The sequence below is a fragment of the Anopheles gambiae genome, chromosome X, assembly GCF_943734735.2.
Source record: "Anopheles gambiae chromosome X, idAnoGambNW_F1_1, whole genome shotgun sequence".
Classification (NCBI taxonomy): Eukaryota; Metazoa; Arthropoda; class Insecta; order Diptera; family Culicidae; genus Anopheles; species Anopheles gambiae.
In genome coordinates, this window is record NC_064600.1 from 1,715,498 (window position 1) to 1,739,381 (window position 23,884).

At 49.6% G+C, this 23,884-nt stretch overlaps 2 protein-coding genes across 2 annotated transcripts in view; one reads left to right on the forward strand and one right to left on the reverse strand.

The window, feature by feature from the left end:
• The window catches only part of LOC133392910 (uncharacterized), a 44,265-nt gene extending 32,777 nt beyond the window's left edge, over positions 1-11,488 (forward strand). Inside the window, exon 3 of the mRNA XM_061655480.1 lies at positions 10,425-11,488. Coding sequence (XP_061511464.1) covers positions 10,425-10,464 — 40 coding nt within the window. The 3' untranslated portion in view covers positions 10,465-11,488. The remainder of the gene's footprint in view (positions 1-10,424) is intronic.
• LOC5667704 (paired box protein Pax-1) overlaps positions 1-23,884 on the reverse strand; it is a 64,279-nt gene that overhangs the window by 37,894 nt on the left and 2,501 nt on the right. The gene's annotated exons all lie outside the window — the stretch shown is intronic.

A 23,884-nucleotide genomic window follows, 5' to 3' on the forward strand; every position in this document is an offset into this window, starting at 1 on the left:
TACTCCCCGCTCTTTTGCTAGTTCCGGGATCTTTCCGGCACCTGGGGGGGGGGGGGGGGGGGGGGGGGTGTTCTATTGGGTGGAAAAACGCTCAACTCCTGCAAGAGAGGGGTATCTATGACATCAAAGCCGCCCTCTGCACTACCGAATCCTTCAGATCTGTTTTGTTGACAGCCGAAACCGGTTCGGGGCGCGCGCTTTGTATGGGGGCCTCTGGAGGAGTGAGTCCAGGAGGTCAAGAAAAAAAAAAAAACGAAAGCATCAAAAGCATGAAAGTCGTCGTCGTCGTCGTTTGTCGACCAAAAGTCGGCGGCGTGTAAACACCATCAAGCAGCACGGCCAACAAGAGCTTTGATCCAGTCATCTTCACCTCAGCTCCGCAGCTGCGCTACTGCTACCGGGGACTGCTGTCTAGCCGGGGACGAGAGTGAGAGCTAGCCAAGATCCCGGTAGCCGTGTTTGTCAAGTCACTTACGCTGTTTTAGTGCGAACACAAACAGATGCCGAGCGCAAACTCGGAGCAGAAGAAGCTATACACACAAACGGCACACACACACGCATAAGCCCTTATGGTTCTTGGGCAAGAGCACATGCGGAAGGTGTGCTCCACGCCAGCGTTGAAGTTCCGAGGATGTGTCCTAAACCTATCCTTCCCAACCTGTGCGTAGTTCTTCCGATCAACATTGTCTTTCCGGGGTTTTTTGTGTGTCTTCTATCTCATCTCTTCTATTTTGTGGCACTCCGATCGAGCCAACTCCGGGAGGAACGAACAAGGAAGATCAAACAGAACAACCAACAGGCGGCGGCATCATCTTCCAGATCTTCAGAGGAAAGGAAGCGATCTCCCGATCCTGGCTAATCATCCCCGCAGCTAATCCTCTTCAGGTTTTCTATGCGTTTTTTCTTTTTGGTTCTTCCCAGTCCCCGGAATGAACGACAAATTTGTCCAGCGCTTCTGTGCGCTTGTGTTTTTTCACGTGCGTCCAAGACCCTTCACCGATGGCGACAACATCATCAGCATCTTCGCCAGCATCCTACTCCAAACGGCCGTCGCCGTCTGCCAATGCGAGTGGTTTAGAGGCGTTTGTGTGTTTGCATACGGCAAATTGCAGCGACCCGACCGCCCCTTGCGATTAGATGGTCGACCTCTCAGAAGTCCGGAAGTCGGAGCCAACAGCAATTGCAAAAAAAAAAAACAAAACCAAAAATGCTGCCCATCTCGAATCCAATTTCTCAAAATGCTGAACGGCGGCTACCGTTTTGATAACTTTTGACATTTGCAAACACACACACACATTATCGGTAAGATTAGGAATAGAACTCGGATCTTTTCCCTTTTTGGCTCTTTCTCTCTCTCTCTCTTTTACTTTCTTTTTCGATTTCGCTACGGGATTGCGGGATTGTCAATTTTGCGTAGCGAAAATGGCAAGTGGTTCCGGGCTCTCCCTCGCATGGGTGTTGAAGGAGTTACGGTGCGGCACAAATCAATCCACTCATCATCAACCCGTGGTCCCTGGCACGGGCGGTCGATTTGCTACGGTTCGGAAGGTTAAAGCGCACCGGAACGAATGCGCCTACCTAGAGGGCGCCACCGTGATTGAGTTTATAATGGCGCAAAAGCGCTTCCGCCGATTGGCGTCTCAATAATGCCGCGTCTATCCGCCGGGAGCGTTAAAAATTGTTGGGTTTTTTTTCGTGTTGTACTGTCCCTTAAAAAGGACGCAGGACGTTTACACTTTGCGCGCTTGCCTGGCCCCCGTTTGCGATAAGCGGCGGCAACACAATCGTCACCATCATCGTCGCGCTAAAACTTCAAGTGGCAAGAGTAAATAAATCTTCCTCCTCCTCTCCACCGCTTCAACCCCCTACTACACTGCAACCTTTAAAACGGTTCGGGGGGGGGGGGGGTTTCTTTTTTTTGTCTGCGCCATTCGCTTCGGCAACGCCCGGGGTTTCGTACGGAATGTTTCCTTCCACCCAGGAGCAGTACCGATTCGGCACGGTGTCGTTTGTGCGTCTCAGCGCTACCGGGGCGGGAAAAAAGGGGTGTGCTGGGGGAACTAAACTATTAAAAAAAGAAGCAAAAAAAATGGTAAGAGGGAAAGGGCAAACATAATGCAAAAAGGCAAACCGCGCGCTGCACTCGCAACAGTGTTTTTCACGCCAGCGTCCTGGAGTGCTTGCTTTTACGTTACTACGCTACTGCCACGATTTATCGTCCCGTTTGAAGTAATTAAATAAACGTATGATTGAGTCGTGAAATCGAGCGGCATTGTCTCTCCGGCCGCCGTCGTCGCCGTGCGCGTTGTTGGGTTCGACCCTCCGCTTCGACCGACTGCGCGATATGTCATCCTTTCCTTCGGGATATTCGGGACGGTTTGACTTCATTGTTGAATTAGTATTGGATAAATTACATTCTCCACCCACCGCGCCCCCGGCACTCTGCCACTCGAGATTGTTGTTCTCGGTGTTTATAATCTCTGGCAGAGTCGTCGCCGCCGCCGCCGCCGCCGCCGCGGTGCCAAACAGGGGCGAACAGCACTCCCGGCGGCGAGGAACAACGCGAGAGCACCCTTTACATGCTCGTGCTCGACCCTTTTACAACATCATCATCATCAGCAGCATGATTTTTGGGCATTGGTGTGTACTGTGTGTCTTCGCTTGCATCCATAATCGCGATACAAAAGGAAAGGGGGAAAACGGTCCCTCCAGGGGCAGAGCTCGTAATGCACGGCCGAAGCAGCCAGAACTATCACGTGCCCTCGGGATGTGTGTTTGGCTGCGTTGTTTTGCGTGTGCGAAACGTCTGCAACTGTTTGACGTTTGTCACGGCGAGGTGGTGTTCCCGGTCCGGGCGCATTCTCGGCATGCCGTACGGATGTGCCACCCTGCCGGCCCGTGTTTGAGGCATTTCGGGCCGTGGGTATTGTTTGTATTTTGGCTGGCCAGCTTCCCGTTGCTGCGCGCGCGTGTTTTGGGCAGTTTGTTCAGGCCCGACCGTTCCAGCGCTGCCAAAAAGCATCGGATGAGTAAAAAAAAAAGGAAGAAGAAAGGAGTAACACGTGCTGCTGGCCTCCCACACGGCTGTTGTGACGGGTTTTGCAAACTTTGCCACCGAATGCTTTGATATCGGAACTGGGTCACAGCTGCGCATCGCTTCAAAGTGGTTTCCGAACTTGCTGCTGTAGTTGCGCCTGTTTCGTTTGCGGTAGGTATAGGTGAGAAGCCCTTTGCGATGGTTCCGTTTCTGGTGCGTCTGGCGAGACGCACAGGGTCTAGCAACAACAACATCCGCAAACACAGAGCGCATTTTCAAAGGCAGGTTACGTTTCGCTGGTGTTTGCAGAGGCGGCTCGCCGCGCAGCGATATTTTGCGAGCGAAATCAAAATCAAAACGCGTTTGTGGCTTGTTTTGTTTCACAATTTTAAAATTTCTTTGAAATGAATGCATCTTAGTAGTAGATCATATGGAACAGCATGCCGGTTTTCGGGTTAAGTAAAATAGATCATTTCCTTTGATTGGCTGGAGTGGTTTAACATATGAAGAATTGAGTAGAAAAGCATTGTTTTAACAAAATGGGTGAACAATTGCTTAGTTTGATGACACATTGAGTCGTAATGCACTACAAAACATGTTCTCTATATCTTATCAAATGTGTGATTCTCACAATTCATGACTAGCTTCGGATAGTCTAAAGTCCTAGTCACCCCTAGTGCTAGAATAGTCACCGTCTTACTAGATGTGCGGTATTATAGTGACTGAGTATCTCCTTTTACTTGATAATCAAGCAAGTTATTCGCCCCCCCCCCCCTCTCTCTCTACCACTGCTCAAAGAATGCAGAAAACCCCCTTCACAGCGCTCCCAGCGATCGTAATTAGTAGCTGACGCTGACGTGTCCGAAAGCGTTTTAGCGACGTTTCGCTTTGATGCCGTCCGACGTCACTGCCAAATGGCGCCTGGAGATCTCCTCCCTTTCCACCCCTTTTAGGGGCACACACACACACACACACACACACACACACACACACACACACACACACACACACACACACACACACACACACACACACACACACACACACACACACACACACACACACACACACACACACACAAAGTGTGCGATGTGCTAACCGAGAAACAAACGCGAAAAAAAAAATCCAGAACGCGAAATTTCGTCCTCTTCGCGCGCGCGCGCGCGCAGCTTCCAATTGGCGCCGGGACACTAATTTCGACGTGCGGTTGGTCGAAAATTCGGCGCTGCTGCATCCCCATCCACCACTCAAGAATTGGGATGGAGTCGGTGGATAGAAGGGGGGGGGAGGGGACATGCAAGGGTTTGTTTCGCGCCCCGGTACGAATTGGACCGGTCAATTAGTGCGTTTGCTTCTCCCCTTGTGTCCCTTTTGGATGCTCCTGTTCGGACGCAACCTGCTGCCGAAAGAGTGTCGAACATCTTAACACACACACACACACACCCGCTGAGACGTTGTAGCACATACATGCGTACACACACACATACACACAACCGGTAAAAGCGGTTGTGTGCTGATTGTATTCAATTATGGACATTTGCTCAAATGCCAACAAATAACCTTTGAGAGAATAAAAGGGGTCGCCCGACAGCACACGTCTCAGAAGCAGCAATGGTCGGGCGAGGGAAAGGAAGGCCCGGGCCCGGATGTGTTAGTATGCATGTTCTACAAACACTGGGCCCCTGGTTCGGATTGTTTTCCCGCTTTTACGGCCGTGTCCTTATCGGTCTCAAGGGAGTACATACACTCACACACACACACACACACACAGTAACTCTTCGATACCGGGGCGAGTCAACATCCGAAGTTAAGGAGTCTACGTCACAAGGACCTCGTAGAATTGGTGCGACGCTCCCGATGGTTTGGTGGTGCTGATGTTCCTCCCTTCCCCTTCCCCTTCCCACGCCGTCCAGCATGTGCCATTGTGTGGCGATTGTGCGCCACTGGCTGGATAACAAATTGCCGCATTTACCCTTTTTTTTGCCACTGCCGCGTCGTTTTCCGGTACGGCCGCCGAGGGGTCGAACCCGCCGGCCCGCGCAGTGTACGGCGGGGAGAGGGAAAGCGGAAAAAGGGGGAAAGAAAACAATCAAAATGCGAACCACCCCTAGGGGTAGCCGGAGTCAGAGTTTTAAAAGGACTATAAAACTGACATAAAACTAATGTTATCGCAACCCCCTTGCGCAAAACTCCCGATGTGGGAAGCGGGCCTGTGTCGTGTCCTTTCGGCATCATCGCATGGTGGCCCTGCGTGTGTGTGTGTGTGTGTGGCTCGCTGTACGATACACCATAATTCATCTGCCGTAGATTCTGGTGACTTGCCGCGCCTGGCTGTCCTCCCACCGCCATGGACCCAAAAGCAACACACACACAAAAAAAGAAGAAGGAAATAGCGAAGCCTTTCCTGGAGTCAGCGAGAAGATACAAGCCCGTTGGCAGCATTCTTCGGTGTGCTGCCTTTTGGCTGTCGATTTCGGAGCGGAAAAAGTTGGGAAAAAGTGCCCGAAAACGCACCGATTGAAATGCCACACCCACCCACCCGGCCACCCCACGCAACCATGCCATAAATCGTTCGATTTTATGTTCGGTGACAGAGCGCACACCAGGTCCGGGAGGGGTGTGCTGTGCCCCCACTTGTTGGACATGGAAGCACATCGAGCACCGTGCGAGCGAGGGCGAACTGCGACCCGGCACAGCAATAAGCCCGGTTAAAGTACAGTCAATAAAAATTTACGACTTGTCGTACACACACACACACACACACACGCATGCATGCAAGCCTATAGATGTGTAGTGGGAGCTGATTTTTACCCTCCAAATCCTAGCCGGGCGCACCTAGCAGATCTAATCTGGAGTAGAGACGCGACGATGTGCGGCCGAGGGAGTTCCATACGACAAATGGTTTTAATCGTGTCACATCCAGAGAGAGAGACAGAGAGAGAGAGAAAGAAAGAGCTCACATTTGTTGAAGCGACATTAGATTGCTCCTAGCTAACGACCTTCCCCCCTCCCCCCGCACCACCTCCATCTATTGCTTGTTTCGGGGCTGCTGCCAGTGGCAGACTAATTGAATCATGCAATCTCACCCACCGCATCGCCGCGAAAAATCTGCCGAAACATTCTACCGCCGCTGCCACGCCAGTTGGCAAACCCGTGGAGCTCAATCGGGCGTAAAATTTGCTACGACGCAATCGCTTCGCAGGTCTGCCTGTTCCCCCCGGGGGTGGATTGATCCATAAGGGCTTGCCTTATTTCTTTCATTCCTGCCGCGTGTATGCGCGCGCTACGGCGATTCGAGTGCAATAATGAGTCTAATTAAGAAGGGGGCGGCACAGTGGTTAGTTCGCTGGGGTGCGGTGGCAAGAGCACCGGACGCGCCGCACAAGAAGTTCCCCGGGCTCGTGGTGCTGGAAGAACGTTTAGAGCCTGCAACACGCTAGGCAGACGAAATCCCAGACGTTAACGAGGTGCCGAGGATCGATTTGATACGCAAGGCTCTCAAGGGAGTGCTCTTCGAGTTCGGCAGACATCTTCGGCTCGGATGTCGACAGAGGCCAACCGGCGGGGCAGTGTGAAACTGGACACCTCTCCAGACCGTTTCGTAGTGTGCCGGCTTTCGGACCTTTGAGACGCGGGATGATGACCCGTAACGAATCGGCTGCTCTCTGGGTGATCCTGTGTAACTGCACAACCATTGGATGCCGTCCACAACACATGCTCTACCGACTGCAGATGTTTGGAAAGGAAGAACTTGCCACTGCTAGCACGTCCTGAGTGCACGGAGCTCTTCCTGGGTGTGCTCCTTTCCTGCACGGACGCATTTAATGGTTGCTCCAAAAATCCTCCCAAGCGCGCCCTAAGCAATGTCTCACTCGCTTGGGCGACGTTTGCTGCGTGTCTTCGCACGGCGATCCCAAAAGAATCGCCCGGATCACAGATGCACAAGCCGTGATACACACACACACACAAACACACACTTCGTACCGTCGTCAATCGTTTCCCACCGGAGGGAGAAACCGGGGAGAAATCAATAGCACACCGGGCGCAGCACAATATTTAGCTACAAGTTAATTAAGAAGATGAAAACAAACATGCCGCGCGCGCGCTCGTACCGTTGCTGGGAAGGGAGTCGAACCCAGGGCACACAGGACCTGGGCACTAGACGCGCACCGCGTTGACAAATTCTCCTGGACAAACAACGACCAGGCGACACACCGGTGCTACGGGTGTACCTTTAGGGGGAACGAAATTGCTAGGATCAGTTTCGAGAGGGGATTTTAATGTTGTTGTTGTTGTGTCTCTGAATTTCCCGTTTCTTTCCCAAAATGGATGGCAGTTTTGTAAGCGGCAGAGAGAGAGAGAGAAGAAAAAACACACGCTCAAGGGAGTTGATAATTGCGATCAAGAAGTGCGGAAGCATTCGGTAGCAGCAAAAAAAAATAGGCAAACACACATACACACGCAACATACACGAGACTGGTGAAGGTTTCGATGCGCGCTGTGTCAATATTTGTCGGCTGTTAGCGGATTTTCGTGTCCAATATTGGCGAGAGGTATATTGGAGGGGTGCCGAGAGATCGCTCCTTTTCGATTTCAGCATCGGAAGCGGAGTGAGGGGTGGGGAGAATGGTAAGGTTCATTACGTTACGCTGCGGCGATTAAGGCAAATTGTGAGCTAATCAATGTCCTTCAGCGAAAGGAAGAAAGGCGCTGCCTGCCCTTTTTTCACCAGCCTAGCAAGCGCACCTACCTGGTACGTTTCTACACCTAACAAACATACACACATACCTCGGTATATGCCGGTCGGTGTGCTCTGTGTTTGTGTGTGTGTGTGTGCGCTTGTTGATTCTTGTGCTTCTGAAATCTCTTTATTTGTACAGCGGCAGCAGCAGCGCTTATGAAATGTAAATACGATATAATTAACGTGATGTAATACCGGCAGGGCGCGCAAGCATTAGGCCCTTAGCTTCTTCTACTTCGGCTTTCTTTTGTTTTGTGGTTCACGTTTTTGGTTCGGTTTTTTTTCACCCCCCCCCCCCCCCCCTTTCCCATTCTTTTACTTCCTTGCCTTGGCGAAACAAACACGCTAAGTAACGGAGTGGATTGGATTTGGAAGGCGACCTAGCTTTGGTAGACCACCTGGAGGTGGAGGGGAGGTGGCAGAAGGGGCAGTGGGTAGAGGGTTCGGATGTCCAAATTATCCTAAGCACGCTAATTGAATCAAGTCCGCTTACCCCAAAAAGCACGAACCGCTCCTCCTCCCCCCCCCCCCCCCCACCACCATCGCTTTCCACCACCCACCCAACCAACACTCCCCCCCCCACACCACCTAAAACAACATGCAACTATGCTCAGGCCGTCTTTCGCAACCGGTTGTGCATTTCGTTAACAGTTTTCCTTACCTCTACACCCCCCCCCCCTCTCCTCCCCATCCCTTATGTCTTTCCGGAACAGTCTTAAAAAGGGAGGAACGGCGGGCGTGTTTGGCGGCGGAAGGAAGTGAGTCAGAGAAGAAAAGGAAGGAAATTATTCATAAAAAAAAATAAAACAAAACCTCTCCCCATTCCCCCCCCTCACTTCTCCCCCGAACGTAATGTGAAACGCTGGGACCGATTGACGTATGTCTGAGATCCATCCCCTCCCAGCCATTTTGCTTCTTCTTTAGCTGCGGATGTAACACATTTCCACGAAATTCCTGCGATCGGCAGTGTGAGCGGAATCAAGGGGGGTAGGGGGGGCTGGGCCAGAGGATAAAACCACCCCTAATCCGGCCTGTTTAAAGGCTAATCGGGCCAAAATCGGGGCGGTCTTCGCGGTCGTGACACTTTTTGGCTTTGCGGGGCTTTGCCGGGGCTCGTCGACCACTACAATGTGAAGGGGGAGGGGGAGGTGGTGAGTGGTAATAGTTGCAGACGTTTGAAGGTATTATTTAACGCACTCACACACACTGCAATGGGTGTTTGCCACTCCGCAAATCCTGTTCTGGTTGAAGAATTCTTCTGTTTGGTCGTCTTTGGTGCTGTGGTGTTTGTTTGAGGACAGGATTTTGAGTGTGTAGGAACTGTTTTGGTAGGGGGGAGGGGGGGTACCTTTGCCGCCCGAAAAAGTTGTCCATATCCTCAACAACAAAACAAAAAGTCTTTAGTCCTTGCCGGGCCGGGGCTCAAAGTTCGCCAAGAGCCGCCCCCTAAGAACGCAACCGTGCTTCGTTTGCCGCCCCCGTTCGAGGGTTTAGCGTGGCTGGCGCGGCACCTTAATGCTCCCTTACATTGCACGAAGGAAGCAGTAGTGCGGGAGGAAGGACCTCACCGCCAGCCCACCCGCTAGCGCACCATTTTGGTGTTCAGCGTCCCGGTGCGGTAATCAAATTATTTTAATGTGATTTATCGGCTAATCGCATAATCTCGCTCTGGCCGCTCGCCACTCCACGGGGCACAGGAAGCTCCGGCTTGCGGCTGGTTTCATTTCTGCGGTTTTTGGGTATCGTCAAACCCGGGGGGAAGGACTGCCACCAGGATCCGATTTTTATCTACCATACAATCGTGATGCGATTGTCAGACAAAACACAATCGAAAGCGTCGCCCGATCGCCCTCAGGGGGGGGGGAGTGCTGCGCACAATCGCAACAAATTTATCCCATGCCGGTGTGCAAAGCTGCGATTAGAGAAGAGAGAGAGAGAGAGAGAGAGCGAGAGCGGTGTGGTCCATCTGTTACGATTCACTTCGAGAGTGCTGGAACAATCTTCCTAGGAGAACTCTGCCGGGGAAACCATATCGGTCCGGGCTTTGCTGTGATGAAATCATCCGCCCGGGGCAACCGCAACACACGCACACAGGAGGACATTGTCGTCGACGGGTTTTTGCGTGTGTGTGTGTGTGTGCCCGGTGGCCAAATAAACAATGGCAAACACAACTAACCCAAAAGGGGGAAGAAGGAGCGGATAGAACCATGTGGTATTATTCTACGCTTGTAATGCAATAAAACAATCAAAACGCAACCGGATGGCGCAAAATGCCCCATCCTTCCTGTATGTTTCTGATTGGGTACACTAATTGGCAAGCGGGATGGAATCGAATCGAAGTTATGAAGGGAAGCATTTGGGCACGCACACAGCGAATGTTTCCAATTGGATTTTTGCACAGCGAAATCAATTTGTCTGGTGCCGAACTGTTGGGCTCCAGCTTCTTGCCTCTTAAAGATAGCCGACTCTTCCTTTCTCCTACTTTCTTGCTAGTACTGCTGACGAACCTCCTTGAGACAAGTGTTGCAAGTGCTTGGATACGTGTTGGGAACAAGATTTGACATTTGTAACAGAAGGGATGCAATATAAATGGAACTGAACGAAGTTGTTTATAATTTTAACATTTTATTCTTGTTCTATTTTCAGGAAACTCATACTACCAGCCTTAAATGGAATTGCCAACTGAACGTCTTTGACAGCAGGCTATTGTTTAAGGAAATGTGTAAGTGTTTGGTTACGGCATTACTAACAACAGCACTAACGACATGAATTGAATACATCTCTCAACTTCGTGTTGACGTCACATATATGGAACGTGTGCTTGTCCCTTAATGTAGTTGCCTGCTATAACTTAAATCAAAAGTCCTCATATTACTTCTCCGCGAGCCTTTCAGTGGAATTTTATATTGCAACTATTATACTTCAAAGTTTATGTCTTTACTTTTCAATGGCGAAACAAAAGGATTCAACATTAATGTACAAAAAAATACATTTGCATCTTTGTCTGTCACTATGTGGTCCGCGGACTGAAACGACTAGAGATACCTGGTTTAGATCATGAAGAATTCATTTCGGTTATGCATTGTGCATGTGCTTTTGGCATTGTTCTTAATAATAGAAGAATGCTAGGCGCTTCTTCTAATATCAATCTGAGGATCAATCTCACCATATTTGCTCTGGAACAGAGTTGGAGTAACAATTTCATCAATCCGGCTCTTCTGGAGAGTACTGGATCTCCAATTTCCATTCAAATCAAGCGATCTCTGTGTCTCTTTAGCATTGATGCTAATCCTGGCGCTTCGCAAAACTACAAAATTGATGTTACTCAAAATCCTGGACTGCTATGCAAGGTTTACTTACTGTGTGTGCCACAGAATACTTTCAAAAAGTAGGTTACCCAAGACGCCGTTTCGATTGTCGCTGCCTTTTGCTTTATCTCACCGTTGCCCAACCGGAAGCACCATCGCGCACACACGCACGGCCCCCCGGGAACCGGTAAAAATCTGCCCGAAATTCCTTAAACCCCCCCCCCCCCCTCGTTGTTCCAACCATCCGCCCGACAAGCGTGCAAGGTGTTGTGCGTGTGTGGGGCAACGAGAAAGAGAAGAAAACACACCCCGAAAAGCAAATTAGACCTTTCGGGTGAAATATTTTCGTTGTGCGCGCTGTGCGCTCCGGAACCGTTTTTAATTAGCACTTCCTTTCCTCTACCCTCTCTCTTTCTCTCTCTCTCTCTCTCTCTCTCTCTTTCTTTTCTCTCTTTAAGCGTCCTCTTTCAAAGCTTTCAATGTATTCTAGCAAAGGGAAGGAAGAGTTAGAAGAAGTAAAAACCTCCCCCCAGAGGTGTGCGAGCACCTTTGTCGCGTGTTCCATAATTTATGCCGCGCACCTTGCCCTCTGTGTCGACTCACTGTGGCGGGCGCGTGTGGCAATTGCAGGTGACAAAAGGTTGCAGCTCGACACCCCCGACGCCGGCCGCGCCCTCCCTTTTGCATTGGAATGGATTGCGCGTGTGACGCTCAAAGCCGTCACGGTGCTGCATTGTTGCGTCTTAATCAATCATTTTCACTCAACGAAATCCGCCGTGTTACTTCTCCTGCAGGCACAAACACTGTTTGTAGCGGTTATTTTTTGTTTTTGTTCCCCCGTCGGTTGGTGAGAGACAGTCAACAGCACTACAATGTGTCTTGCAGCAGGCGGGATGGTTGGGGGTTTAAAATGTTAATGCCAATTAGTACCTTCACTTCCGGCGCATACGCACAACTACGCATACCTGGGGCCCCAGCGTGCATCCTCCCAAACACGTTAGGTACGTTGCGCTTTGGAGATCATTGAATGACCATTCTTCGGCCATCGGGCTTCATAATTGCCCAGACATTTGGGAATACTTCCATAAGCACAGACATAGCTATGATGGAAAAGCGGAAGCAGGCAAACATTTGCATTCATTAATCAACCATTCATTTTCCAAACTATTTCGGCCCTTTCTACTGTGCCCCTTCGGTGCTGCTGGGCATCGATCAATCGGATCGGACCGCATTTCAAGTGCATCCGGTCCGGGGCCGACACTACCACTGGAAGGATGCATTGCATTTGCAATTCGTTCTGTCATGATTTTCCTGTTTTTTTTTTTGCTTTTGGCATACGTGCGCTTGCCTGTAAGTTGTTTTTCCGGCCGCTCGTTGTGCCCAAAACGAGAGGAGGGCCCACTTGACGCGGCCCAAGTACCCGAGGAACAGTTGAGCAAAAAAGGGGCAGGAACGCACGGAGAGTTGACTCGAGGCAGAGCATATTCTCGCGTCCCGGGGAAAATTACAACCCGAGAAATCGCTGTTAACATATGTTTCCCACTGGGACATCATCATCCTCATCATCATCATCATCCTCGGCAGCATCTCGTTTCGGCATGGCCGTGATCTATTTTGTTGTATCGTTTTAGAGCCTTTGTTTGGTTTTGTTTTTCCTCGCTTTCCATCTCTCTCTCTCTCGCTCTCTCGCTCTCTCTTTCTCTGTGTTGGCCGCGCGGAGGCACTGCTTTACAGTGTTTCCAGCCCGATGAGGGGAAAACGCGGACGGTCGCGGCTCACTGGGAAGTGGATAATAAATTACGCTCGAAAGCACTGTCACTCGACCGACCCGCCACCATCCAGCCAGTCCGCCCGTTTCGTGGGTTGTGAGGGGTGCGAGCCAGGACAATCCCACAATTCCCCGTTTCCTTCCCGCGCCTCACCCGCTCGCGCGCTCCGAGGTCCGAGTTAAAGGGCGCACAAGGGCCTGTGCCGCCCTGCGTGTAACAACGATGATGACGAGCATGATGAAGTTACAACTTGTTAACCTCTCCTCCACCCGGTCCCGGTGTGGTGAGGAGCGCAACGAACAGAAGAAAAAAAAAGCAACAACAACTTGAGCACCATTATTCATCTTCGTCAGTTTTCGTCGGCTGTCGTCGAAAGGCCTCTCTCGCACGGGTTTGTCGCTTCCATCCACGGTTCCAACGGGCAAAGTCGGAAGTGTGAGGACGGCCCCGTACGGAACGGGACGGGATAGAGAACGGCAACAATAACCAAAAAAAAAAAAGGGGGCCAGGGTTTTGTGCTGTGCGCGTTATTATGTTTTCGGCACAATTCATTACCTAAATGTCATCCAAATATAAATAATCGCATATCATTTCCCCTCCACGTGCGCACATTTCATATGCCCCGAGCGTGGTATAATAGATGGAAATCGAGGGGGGGGGGAGGGGAAGCGGACGGTGAACGGTGAAGAGAGTGCTCGGATGTGACGTAACGCCGTATATCCCGCGTCCAGGACATTAGGGCCTTACTTTGTGCCCTTCATGGACAAAGTTTTGTCGGGTTTTTGTGGTCAGGACACGAACCCACGGAAAAGAATTGTGTCTTTTTCTTTCATCCAAGATACGATCCTGCAATATTATTTGAGAAATATTTACATTTGGTTGGGATATATCTAGACCGAGAGCAGCGCAAGACTTTCTAACTGGAGGAGTCTAGGATATTGAAATGTAAACTCCAAAACAGGCACCAATATTGAAGGAACGTCTTCCAGTTGTTGATGTTGCATGGGAATAGCATGATTCCTTAACCTTCACACATCATAATGACAGTTTGCCATAATCTAGGCGTAGAATAATTCCTAAAGATGTACACATTGTTTTGAAGCTTCTAGCGAGATATCGGCGCACCGACAAACATGTGTTCCCAATGTTCTTCCTTCGCCGCGCAGATTGGCGCACAGAACTTCGCCTATCCAATCGGCAGTTGCCTTCCAGAACCCACAGCGCACAGTGTACGATTTCTCCGCAATGACTTGCGATAGAAGTTAACCCTCATTTCCTGCATGAGTGCACCGGACCAGAGAATGAGTCGGAAGATACCGCACAAACCTTACAAACAAACAAACAAAAATACCAAGCCAAGAAGCCACGGATCACCCGTCTGTCGCGTTGCGCGTACATCGAAAACCCCGGTAACAGCGCGCACGCTGCCACTGCTACTGCCACTGCTGCAAAGATCGATGGAATGTATCGCTCATCTAGGTAACCCGATCTGCTCCCGCTCGTTCTAGCTCTCCCTCCGCACGGGCGGTTTGCATTTCAAAGTGAGTCTTCGCTTTGTTTTGTTTTTGGGTTCCAGAGCAACCCGCTCATTTGCAGCATATGATCTCCAAGTTCCTTAAACTGGCCTAGAAGATTTAGTACGAACCATAAAATCCGTAATGTTTGGAAGGATCATTCTTTCATTTTTTTTTTCTTGGCATTTCTTGGTGAATGCACTTTCCAAAAGATACTGACGCAAAAAAAACCTATATCTCAAAAGCCAAAAATGCATCCAACAATCTCTTATTCTCTCCGCAGATCACCTCTATCTCCCTTCTTCCCAGCGTGCTCTTGTTTGCGCTTGATCTTGATCTCATTTCCAGCCTGTAGCAGATTCGTACTTTCCACGTTTCCGCCGCCGATTCGTATCGCGGGACGAGAACCGCACGACGACCTCAAGGTTCCTGCTGTGCGAGATTCGAGGGTGTCTGACGTTGCGCAGGGTCGGCCGTATCGCCGCTAGAACCAAACAGAGCGCATGGGCCAGTGCTGCTGAATACCCGAGCACACCCAGAGGTTCGACCCCTTCGGCTCCCCCTTTTGAGCTGGCAGAGGTCCTCTAATCTTCCGCCGAACATCTCAAATAACCAGCACGGCGCAAACACCGGTAGCACTCATAGAGACAAAAACACACAGGAAAAGAGAAAGAAAGAGAGAGAGAGAAGAAGCGCGCGGAAAAAATGACAACGACCCCCGGGAGGATCAGATTTGGGTTTTTATTTCGTTGCTACCGTTACTGTCTTTCGCCTGCCTTTTTTTCCTCCCGATTCTCCGATCGACAATGCTGAAAAGGGAAAATGAGTAAGTCATCGCCAGGAACGGGCAGGCAGCAGCGGGGCCTAAATTAAGTCACCCCCAGGGTCCCATCCGTCGTCCTCTGTTACGGTATGGCGTCCGTGGCTGCATGATCGATTCTTTACCTCTCTCTCTCTCTCTTTCTCTTGCTCGGCAAGCCCCGAATGCGCTCCAACCATATTCCGGGAGCGCAGGCTGATTGATTGGAATATTAAATGACAAACAAATGGCCACGGATTCCTGCGCGGGGGGGCAGCAGTGTGTTGGCAGTGGAAGAAGAGCGGTTGCTTGCCGATTTGTGACATCCGATACGGCTAGTCAGCCTGCGTCCGTGCGGATGCTGCCGATGACGCTAGAGGCAGCGGACGACAGCAACGACTTCACGTTTCAGAAGTCCAGCAGTACACCGGCTTGCGAGTTGTTGTAGCGCAAAGCGGGAGAAGCACGGGGTAGATGGAAGATTTTAGAAGAAAGTATCCGAACCCAATGCCCAGCAATAAACCGCACATCTTAACCCCGTGTGTGTGTGCGATTGCGTGTGTGTCATCCTTTCTCCTGAGGTGCAAAAGATATCCCAAACGTGACCTCATTCTTTGGGCTTTTTTGATGGTTGAACAATTGGTAATTGCAAACAAAGACAGGGACAGAGAGAGAGAGAGAGAGAGCCAGATGATCCATCTAGGTGCGTGTGCATTGATATCATGTTTGAGTGTGATTTTATGCGTGCAAAAATCCCATCCCATAGCACCCCCAAACAATAGCCTCCGAGAGGTGTACGCACAACCCTTTAGGGGAGGAATGTGTGCTCCTGGGCGTTCCTTTCCTCCCTTTGACGCCACCGACCGTCGGTTGCTGCGATCAAATTTCAACACATTCGCTCCCTCTCCTTCCCTCGCCGCTTTATGTCGCTCTTAGCTTGCGCCATTCAGCCACAACGGAGTTGAAGATATTGTGCGTGTACCAGAGACTGGTGAAAAAAAAAGGTGAAAGGGAAAGATAGGTGCAGATCGGGCAAATATCGTATTAACGCATCGTTCCCCCCCCCCCCCTCGAATGTGCAATTCCTCGTCATAGCAGGAAAAGATGGTTCAAACTGCACTTTCGGGCATGTATGCGTGCGTGCGTTGGAGAAGAAAGCAAGAAGAAAAAGAAGCAAGCAAAGAACACCAACAAAAAAAACGCTGGTTTCAAAAATTCACAATAAAACGGACACACGGACGTTTCTGCAACGCATCTACTCAAGAGGGAGCCTTTTCGGCAAATCTTCAACCGTCTTTCCCCGCAAATGCACCTCTGAAAGAAGAAGACCAAAAGAAGGTTCTTACACACAACAACCTCTCTAGGCCACAAAACGCGCTAATCCGGGCTCGGGCCCGAAACACGTCCCGGCACAGCGGCGAGGGCCTCCGGCTTGGCGACGAGCTGCATCCATGACGGTTAAATCCCCGGCGTTCCGGTTCGAAGGACCAAAGCACACAAAGCGCGCCCGAAGAAAATTGCTTATTTGAGTGTGTTGTCGTCGTGGTGTTGTTGTGGTGTGGTGCCCCCCGGGTTTTGTGTGTGTGTGTGTGTGTGTGGATGAGGCAGTTGATGGAGTAGTAGTGCGGTGACGACGGATCAACTGCGGCAAAGCAATTGCAATGTTACGTATGGAGGTAAGCGCAAGGCAGCCGCGCAAACCCCGGGCAGTTTGTTGACGTGTCCTGTGTGCATGTAGGTCTCTGCTTTGTTCCCGACAGAGCCAAAAATCCAAAGTTTTTGTGCGTGTGTGTGTGTGTGTGTGCATAAGATTCAATCACGCAACTCCCTGGATCAATGGTGTGGTGTTGCGCGCTCACACGTTGCGGACTTCAAGGTGCAAGAGGATGCGCGTACAGCTTCTTGAGCCATGATGGACACCTCCGTACAGAGAGGATTTTTGTTTTGTTCTGGAAGACCCAAGAAAGGCGTGGAGAAAGCCTTTTTTCTCGTTCGTGTGTGAGGTGTGTTTTCAGTTTCAGCGGTTTTTGGGTCTGATTTTGGCTTTTGCCGAGCGATGGACACAGACGCACACACCTTTTTGAAGAGGCAAAAAACAGCGCTGCAGGATGTGCTCTAGGGGGAGGTGTGCGTATTTGGGTCATGCCGAGAAAGGATTATTACCATTTACAACCGGGCCATGAGTGTATTGGTGTGAGTCTTGTTTGGCTTCACACGTTTGAAGGTGCTAAAAAATGGCATTACATCGAAGGGAGAGATGTAATCAAGCAATCTCAAGTACCTTGAAGCTTATTCAGGGTGCTTCTTCAGTGTTATCAATTTAGCAAGCTTGGCACTATTTAAAGCCTTTTTATAGATTTGATTATTTTTTAAGCTTGCAGCATTCTTCTTTACTTTTAACGTCGATGGATTAGCTTTCCGTTTTGGTTCAATTGCTATTCTTACCTTTAAATTGTCTTTTTTGTATATAATTTAATTTTAGTTTATTTTAATTTTAATCCTTCTTCCACACTTTTATCGGCAACTGTGCAGCTGTAAGCGTGGCCAATTCCTTTCAAGTGCCAATTGCAAACGCTACTTAACCGATACAGCACGATACACTTAATAATAATGTGCTTTCGAAGGAAAACAGATTAAATGGCACTTCACCGCCCCATCGTGCCATATCAGCTTACACGGTAATTGTTTCGGAAGATGCAATTTGCCAAAGTAGTAACAAAGCTACTCCCTTTCTCAAGCCCACACACACACACACACACACACACACACCACACAATTCGATTACAGACGAGAGGTTTACTTGCCGTAACAATTACACTCCTGTTTCGGGCGAGTTTCACCCCTTTTATTTTACTGGACTCAGGTTTTTTGCGTTTCGCCTAGACTCGCGCACTTATCTTGTAACGCACTATACACACAAAAAGGACCTCAAACGCACAACAATGAAAACGTAACACACACACACACAAAGTCCGTAGTAATCTCATTTCAACTGTGATCGCGTTCTTTTTGCCGTTATTTTCGTTGTGTTTTCCACCACCGTGGTGCGTTCGCGTTATCGCGATTTTTCCTCCCTAGTTCCTAGCAAACCCAAAAAAGGGAGAGCACCAAGATGAAACTGTCCCGATAGTGCGAGCACACAGATGTGAAGAGATGCGTTGCAAGGGATTAGCGAAGTTGTAACTCGCCGTGCAGAGAGTCACTTGAACCCCGGAGTGCGCGCCGCGCGCGCGCTCGCGCCATAGAAAAAGCCGAAAAACGTCAAAACACATCATCGCTCGCCTCCCTCCTACCCCTTAGGAAGTGCTCGGGCACATATTATCGCAACGGTACGATCGCGGCGGGCACTGCAAGTGGCAAATCTACCGCGCCCTTCCCTGCCCTTCCGGTGCGCGGAACGGCCGCACCGCCTGACGGTGACATTAAAGTAATTATTTCTATTTGTCTTGCGACAATAATGCGTTTTTATTGTGCTGCCTGTTCTGCGTCTCGCGTGTGTGGGGTGTGTGTGTGTGTGTTATCAGCACGCCAGGATCGGGCGATACGTGTTGCCTGTGATCTTGCAGCTTGTGCGTAAAGTGGTGCCACCACCACCGGGGCCCGGTTATGCGCAACAACGGCCGGGCACGGATTTTCCACACTGTCTACCAGGGCTTTTAATTTTCCTCCCTGCTACAGATTTGCTCGGAACAGCGGAGCGGAGGGAAACAGCGAGGCAAGAAGGGAGCACGAGCGAAACGAGCTGATAAGAATCTCGCTTCCGCACCACACACACACACACACAAACACACAGACGGAGCGGCACGATGTGAAAAGCTGACGAACACTGCCGGGAAATGGATATCGATTTGTTTTTCCTTTGATGGCAATCGAAATGAATCCCCCGGCAGGCAGGCAGGCAGGTTCTCGGTGGAAGACAGAGTTCACGAACATGCAAAAGAAAGGGGCGGATGGGGAGGGGGGGGGGGGAAAGAGCAAGCGGTAAAGAAAAACAGGACCGAAAAGACGAAATTTGTGGAATTGGATTGCGGTGAACCGAAACACCGAACTTGCTGCTGAAAGACTTTGGGCGAGAGAGAGAGATAGAGAGAGTGCGAGAGCGAGCGATACAGGTTTATTGGGGTGCCCGGGAAATGGTGAGCCGGGCGGCAGTTGGCGTTGGTGGAAATTCGGGAAAAGACAGGGAAGCGCGAGACATGATTGGTCGGTTGTGTCGGTTAAGTGCTTTCCGCTGGCTGGCGATGCGGAGGAGAAGGGAAAAATTCATTTTATTCGTCCCTCCGCTTTTCCTTGTTTTACTGCGCTTTTTTTTTTTTTTTGTTCGTCTTCTTTTCATGGGAGGAAAATTGATGGAATTTCTTTCCCTAACCGGTGAGATAGGGGGGAGGGAAGGAAGGAGTAAAAGTAGGAAGGGGTGGTGGTAAAAAGAGGATTGATGTACCTTTCTTTGTATCTCTTTAATCAGGCTTAAAACGTTGAAATGGAACAAAAACTTGATAAACAAATATACACCTTTTAGCGCACAGCTTATCAGCACGGACCGATGGTGGAATGGCTAGATGGGACGGCTTCCGTACGGAGCGACTGTGGATCGAATCTCACTATAATCGACGAAGTTTTTCACACTCATTCCAAAATATAGTTCGTTCGAGTGATTGGGGAGGGCTCAAACGTGTGAATTTGGCAAAAACGTATTTAGAAGAAGGAAAAATCGCTTTGGAAATAGTAAAATGCCTTAAAATAAATAAAATGCCATTTTCTAAAGTAAGTTTCAGCAAAGGCTGCCAAAGCGGAAGAGAAAGTGTTGCTAACTTTTGCACAGCTGTTTTCTGCCGCTCGGCACCTCGGGGGAACCTTACAATGTTGCTCGAGAAATAGCGATTTTCTCGCCTCCGAAAGGATAACAATGTGGGTCGACTTTGCGTCTTCGGCAGCAAAGTCACCACCTTTCCCTTCTGGCAGCTATCGCCGCCTGTGGGCAAGATTAATCTCGACGCGCCCATTTGTTTTCCCCCATCGATCGCACGGTGAAAAGTGATGATCCCGAAGCAAAAGGGATATAAAAAAATGAAAAAGGATAACCACAAAACGGGTGATGATGTCATTCGCCTGGGCATGTGTGTGTGTGTGTTTCATTGTTTAACAGGAGAAGGAAATTAAAACTCTGTTCCATGGGTCGCCTCCATTGCGTTACAGCTGACGGTGCTGCGGCTGCTGCTACTGCAACAACTCCGTCTCCGTCGCGGAAACATGGCCGACCAGTTTTTTTTTTTTTTTGTTGATGGCAAGGCAAAAAAGTAAAAACACACTGCGAGGAATTTGCACAAATCCCACAAAGTATTCAAGTGGAATTCATCGACTGAGGGCACATCTTCTCGCAGATGATGATATCCTTTTGCGGCGTGATCCTCTTTTTATGTTCGCTGCAAATAATCCCCCCGGGGGTAGGGAAAAAAACACAAATTTTACAGTGCGTGTAATAACAGCAACAGCGGAGCGGAGCGAAAAGGTAACAGCAAGAGGAAGAAAAAAAGCCCTTAACATTAATAAATCCTCACCCAACAGTGAAAGACTCTCGTCCACCAAACAGAAAAGAAGGATAAAATTTAAAGCCACAAGGATATTATATTCCACAAACTAACAATAGCAATAGGTCCAAACCAATCCTTTTTCTTCCTCTCCATCTCCTCTCCTCGGAGCACAAAGGGTAAGAGTGTTATGGCGAGTGGTTCGCTAAGATAGACAGAGAGAGAGAGAGAGAGAGAGAGAGAGAGCGAGCGACCGCTAGAGGATCGTCCTTCATTGAAAGAAAGCGCTTCAAGAGGATGATGATTATGATGGTTTGTGTTGTTTGATTATGATGTGCGGATCATTGGGCTTGAAAATTGTTCCATTCTTGTCTTCGGCACATACCCCTACCTCCTCTCCTCTCGCTTTATCTCGTGTGGTTGGGTTAATATCCTACTTTTTCTTTTTAGCCCATTCCTGATCGTTTGTTCCCTATCTCAGGAGGGCGGCTTTACTCATTTACTTTCGAGTACCGCGCAGCGGACCAGATCAGTTTCTAATCCGCAAAACGGTGTTAGAGGGAAAGAAAGAGAGAGAGAGAGTGCGCGTCCGCCTTTTGGGAAAGGATCAATGGCAGTCGATCCTAATGGGGCCCCTTGCCAGGAGATACACCAGCATACCAATAGGATATTGTGTTGCTTTTGGCATGGTGGTGCGGTTGGAAGGCCACACGGAGGCGCGCGCGCGCTCTAACACACACACACACACAGAAACGTGAAAAGGAACACTTTGCTGTGAACCGAAGCGACCGCTTTGCCACGCAAAAACATTAACCATATCGATGTGAAAGCAATGCGATCTCGGGCGAAAGAGGAAGGAAAGTAGATTAGAAGAGACGAACCTTTTTTTCTCGAGGTGTCCTGCGCTACTACGAGAACGAGTGGCTAGCCAACACACACACACACAAAACCGGATAACAGTTAAGACCAAGACCAAGCGGGCGGGGATTTGTAAAGGATCTTCCACGCGCGCGCGCCCACACCACTTTAAAACTATTATCACTGTGTTGTGGCCACTCGAAAGCGAAGAGCATGCAAGAGCAAAGGACCTTTTTTTTTGTAAATAAGGCGCAGGTTTTTGTGGGCTTTTGTCTTTCGCAGCTCCTATCGGTTTTGCGGGGGCTCCTCTAGGGGTTTGGAATATGAAAATTTAGCTTATCCAATCGTGGGCATATCCCATAGCACTTTTTACAAACACACACCGGGACCCGGTGTACATTGCCACAGGTACTTGAAGCAGAGGGAACACAGTACGCCGGCAAAGCTCATCAGTACGCCCGGAGGATCTCTCTTAACCGATGAATGGCTTAATTGTCGATAATCGATAATAGTTTTAAGAGCCACACGCATACGCGTCGGGCAAAAGAGGCTTTTGAGAGCATCAACGGAGGTGTGCTGAAGGTTTTATACTCCCTCCGGGGGCATTACAGAACAGGTGGAACGCACACTTCAAGTGGTCTGCACAGAAGCCGACCAGTGCAGGGGCAGCAGCAGCCCCTTAAAACCGCTTGCATTCGGGATTTTGAGCCACCAGAGGGCTTGATGTCAAAGGGCGCGTCGTCGTGTCTTGGCTGGTCAGTAGACGGTGTTGCGCTTCCTACAATCGAGATGCGAGATGACTCGATCTGCCGAAGGTATTCCAAAAATGGGAAAACACCACCAGAAGACAACTTCTCGCACAAACATTAAACGTTTCGTCTAGACATGACAGGAAGTTGGAAGTATAACTTCCACCCCCTAAAAAAGCAAACTCAAAAAACAAAACAAAAAAAAACGGTAGCAGTAATCGGGATCTCTCCTCGGGATCAACATCAATCTACATCACGTCGTGATACGTCGTTCGCTTTCGAAGGTAACAACGAAACCGAATGAGAGCAACGATGACGACGGTGGCGGCGGCGGCGGCGGCGGCGCGCCCAATGATCTCAAATCGCTTCTGACAGGCGACAAAGGTTGGCCGAAGTTATCGGGACACACCAACCCCCCCCCGGGGCCTGCAGCACGGGACGGCAAATATAATCAAAACAAATGTAATTCTATCTACCGCGGCTCTTCCCTCCGAATGCCGGGATCTTTCCAAAATTCTTCCCGTCCCTCTTTCCCCGGCCGTCCAAACACGGGCCTGACATATGGGGTACAGGCACGCCAGCACAGGTTTTGCCGAAAGGCGAGACACACATCAAGGGTGTGCTACTGTGCGCCGCACTCCACTATGGGGCTCGCTGGGGACGTTTTGCGGCAAGGTGTAAGATGCTTTTAGCACCGGTTCAGGTTGATCATTTGGAAGAAAGTGGTTGTGCTTATATTTGTATATAAAACATGTAATTTAGAATGTAAACCCTGATAGTCATCGAAAGGCTTAATTAAAGTGAAATATGCAGTATGTAAACAGTACATTCATTCTAAATAACAATATCTCAAAAGCCGTGGTACTGTTAGCATTTTTTGGAGCAGTTTGCTTGACTATTCTTTGTTGTTTTTTGTTTGCTCGAAGACTTTCCAGAACAGCGCCTGTTAATTGCTCCCGGCAGTAGCACGTCCGCACGCTGCAGCGATTTCGAATGAAAACCATTGCATCATTGCTCCCACCCAATCCGTGTTGCTTTTAACTCGTTGCTATTGTTTTTACGGCTGTTTTTTTAATGAAGAGAAAATAAAAGATCCCATCCAAGGCTCCGTGCCCGCTGTACGGGTTCTTCCTCATGCGCACACTTTGAAGTGCAAATGTGGCAAACATCACGTCTACAAGGGAACGAAGAATTGCACCTCGGATCATTATACGCGATCGAGCGATTGTGTGATATTGACCCGCAAGATGGGACTTTTTTTTTTACGTTGCTGCTCCTCATTGAACAACAAACCCATTTGCGGTGTGTTATTGTTCACACTGGACACATCCTCACACACACACACACACACACACACACACACACATTCACATTGTTTTCGATGTAGACACCACGTCGGAATTCACTATTATCAAACGTACTGTGCCGCCAGCCGACCTCGCGGAGGTAGTATCAGTACGGCATCATCCATCCGTATCCGTATCAGTCGAGTGCAATCGTTAATGATTTTAATCCATACAAACACACACACACACACCGACAAATACACAAACATGTAAACACATGGGACAAACAAACCCT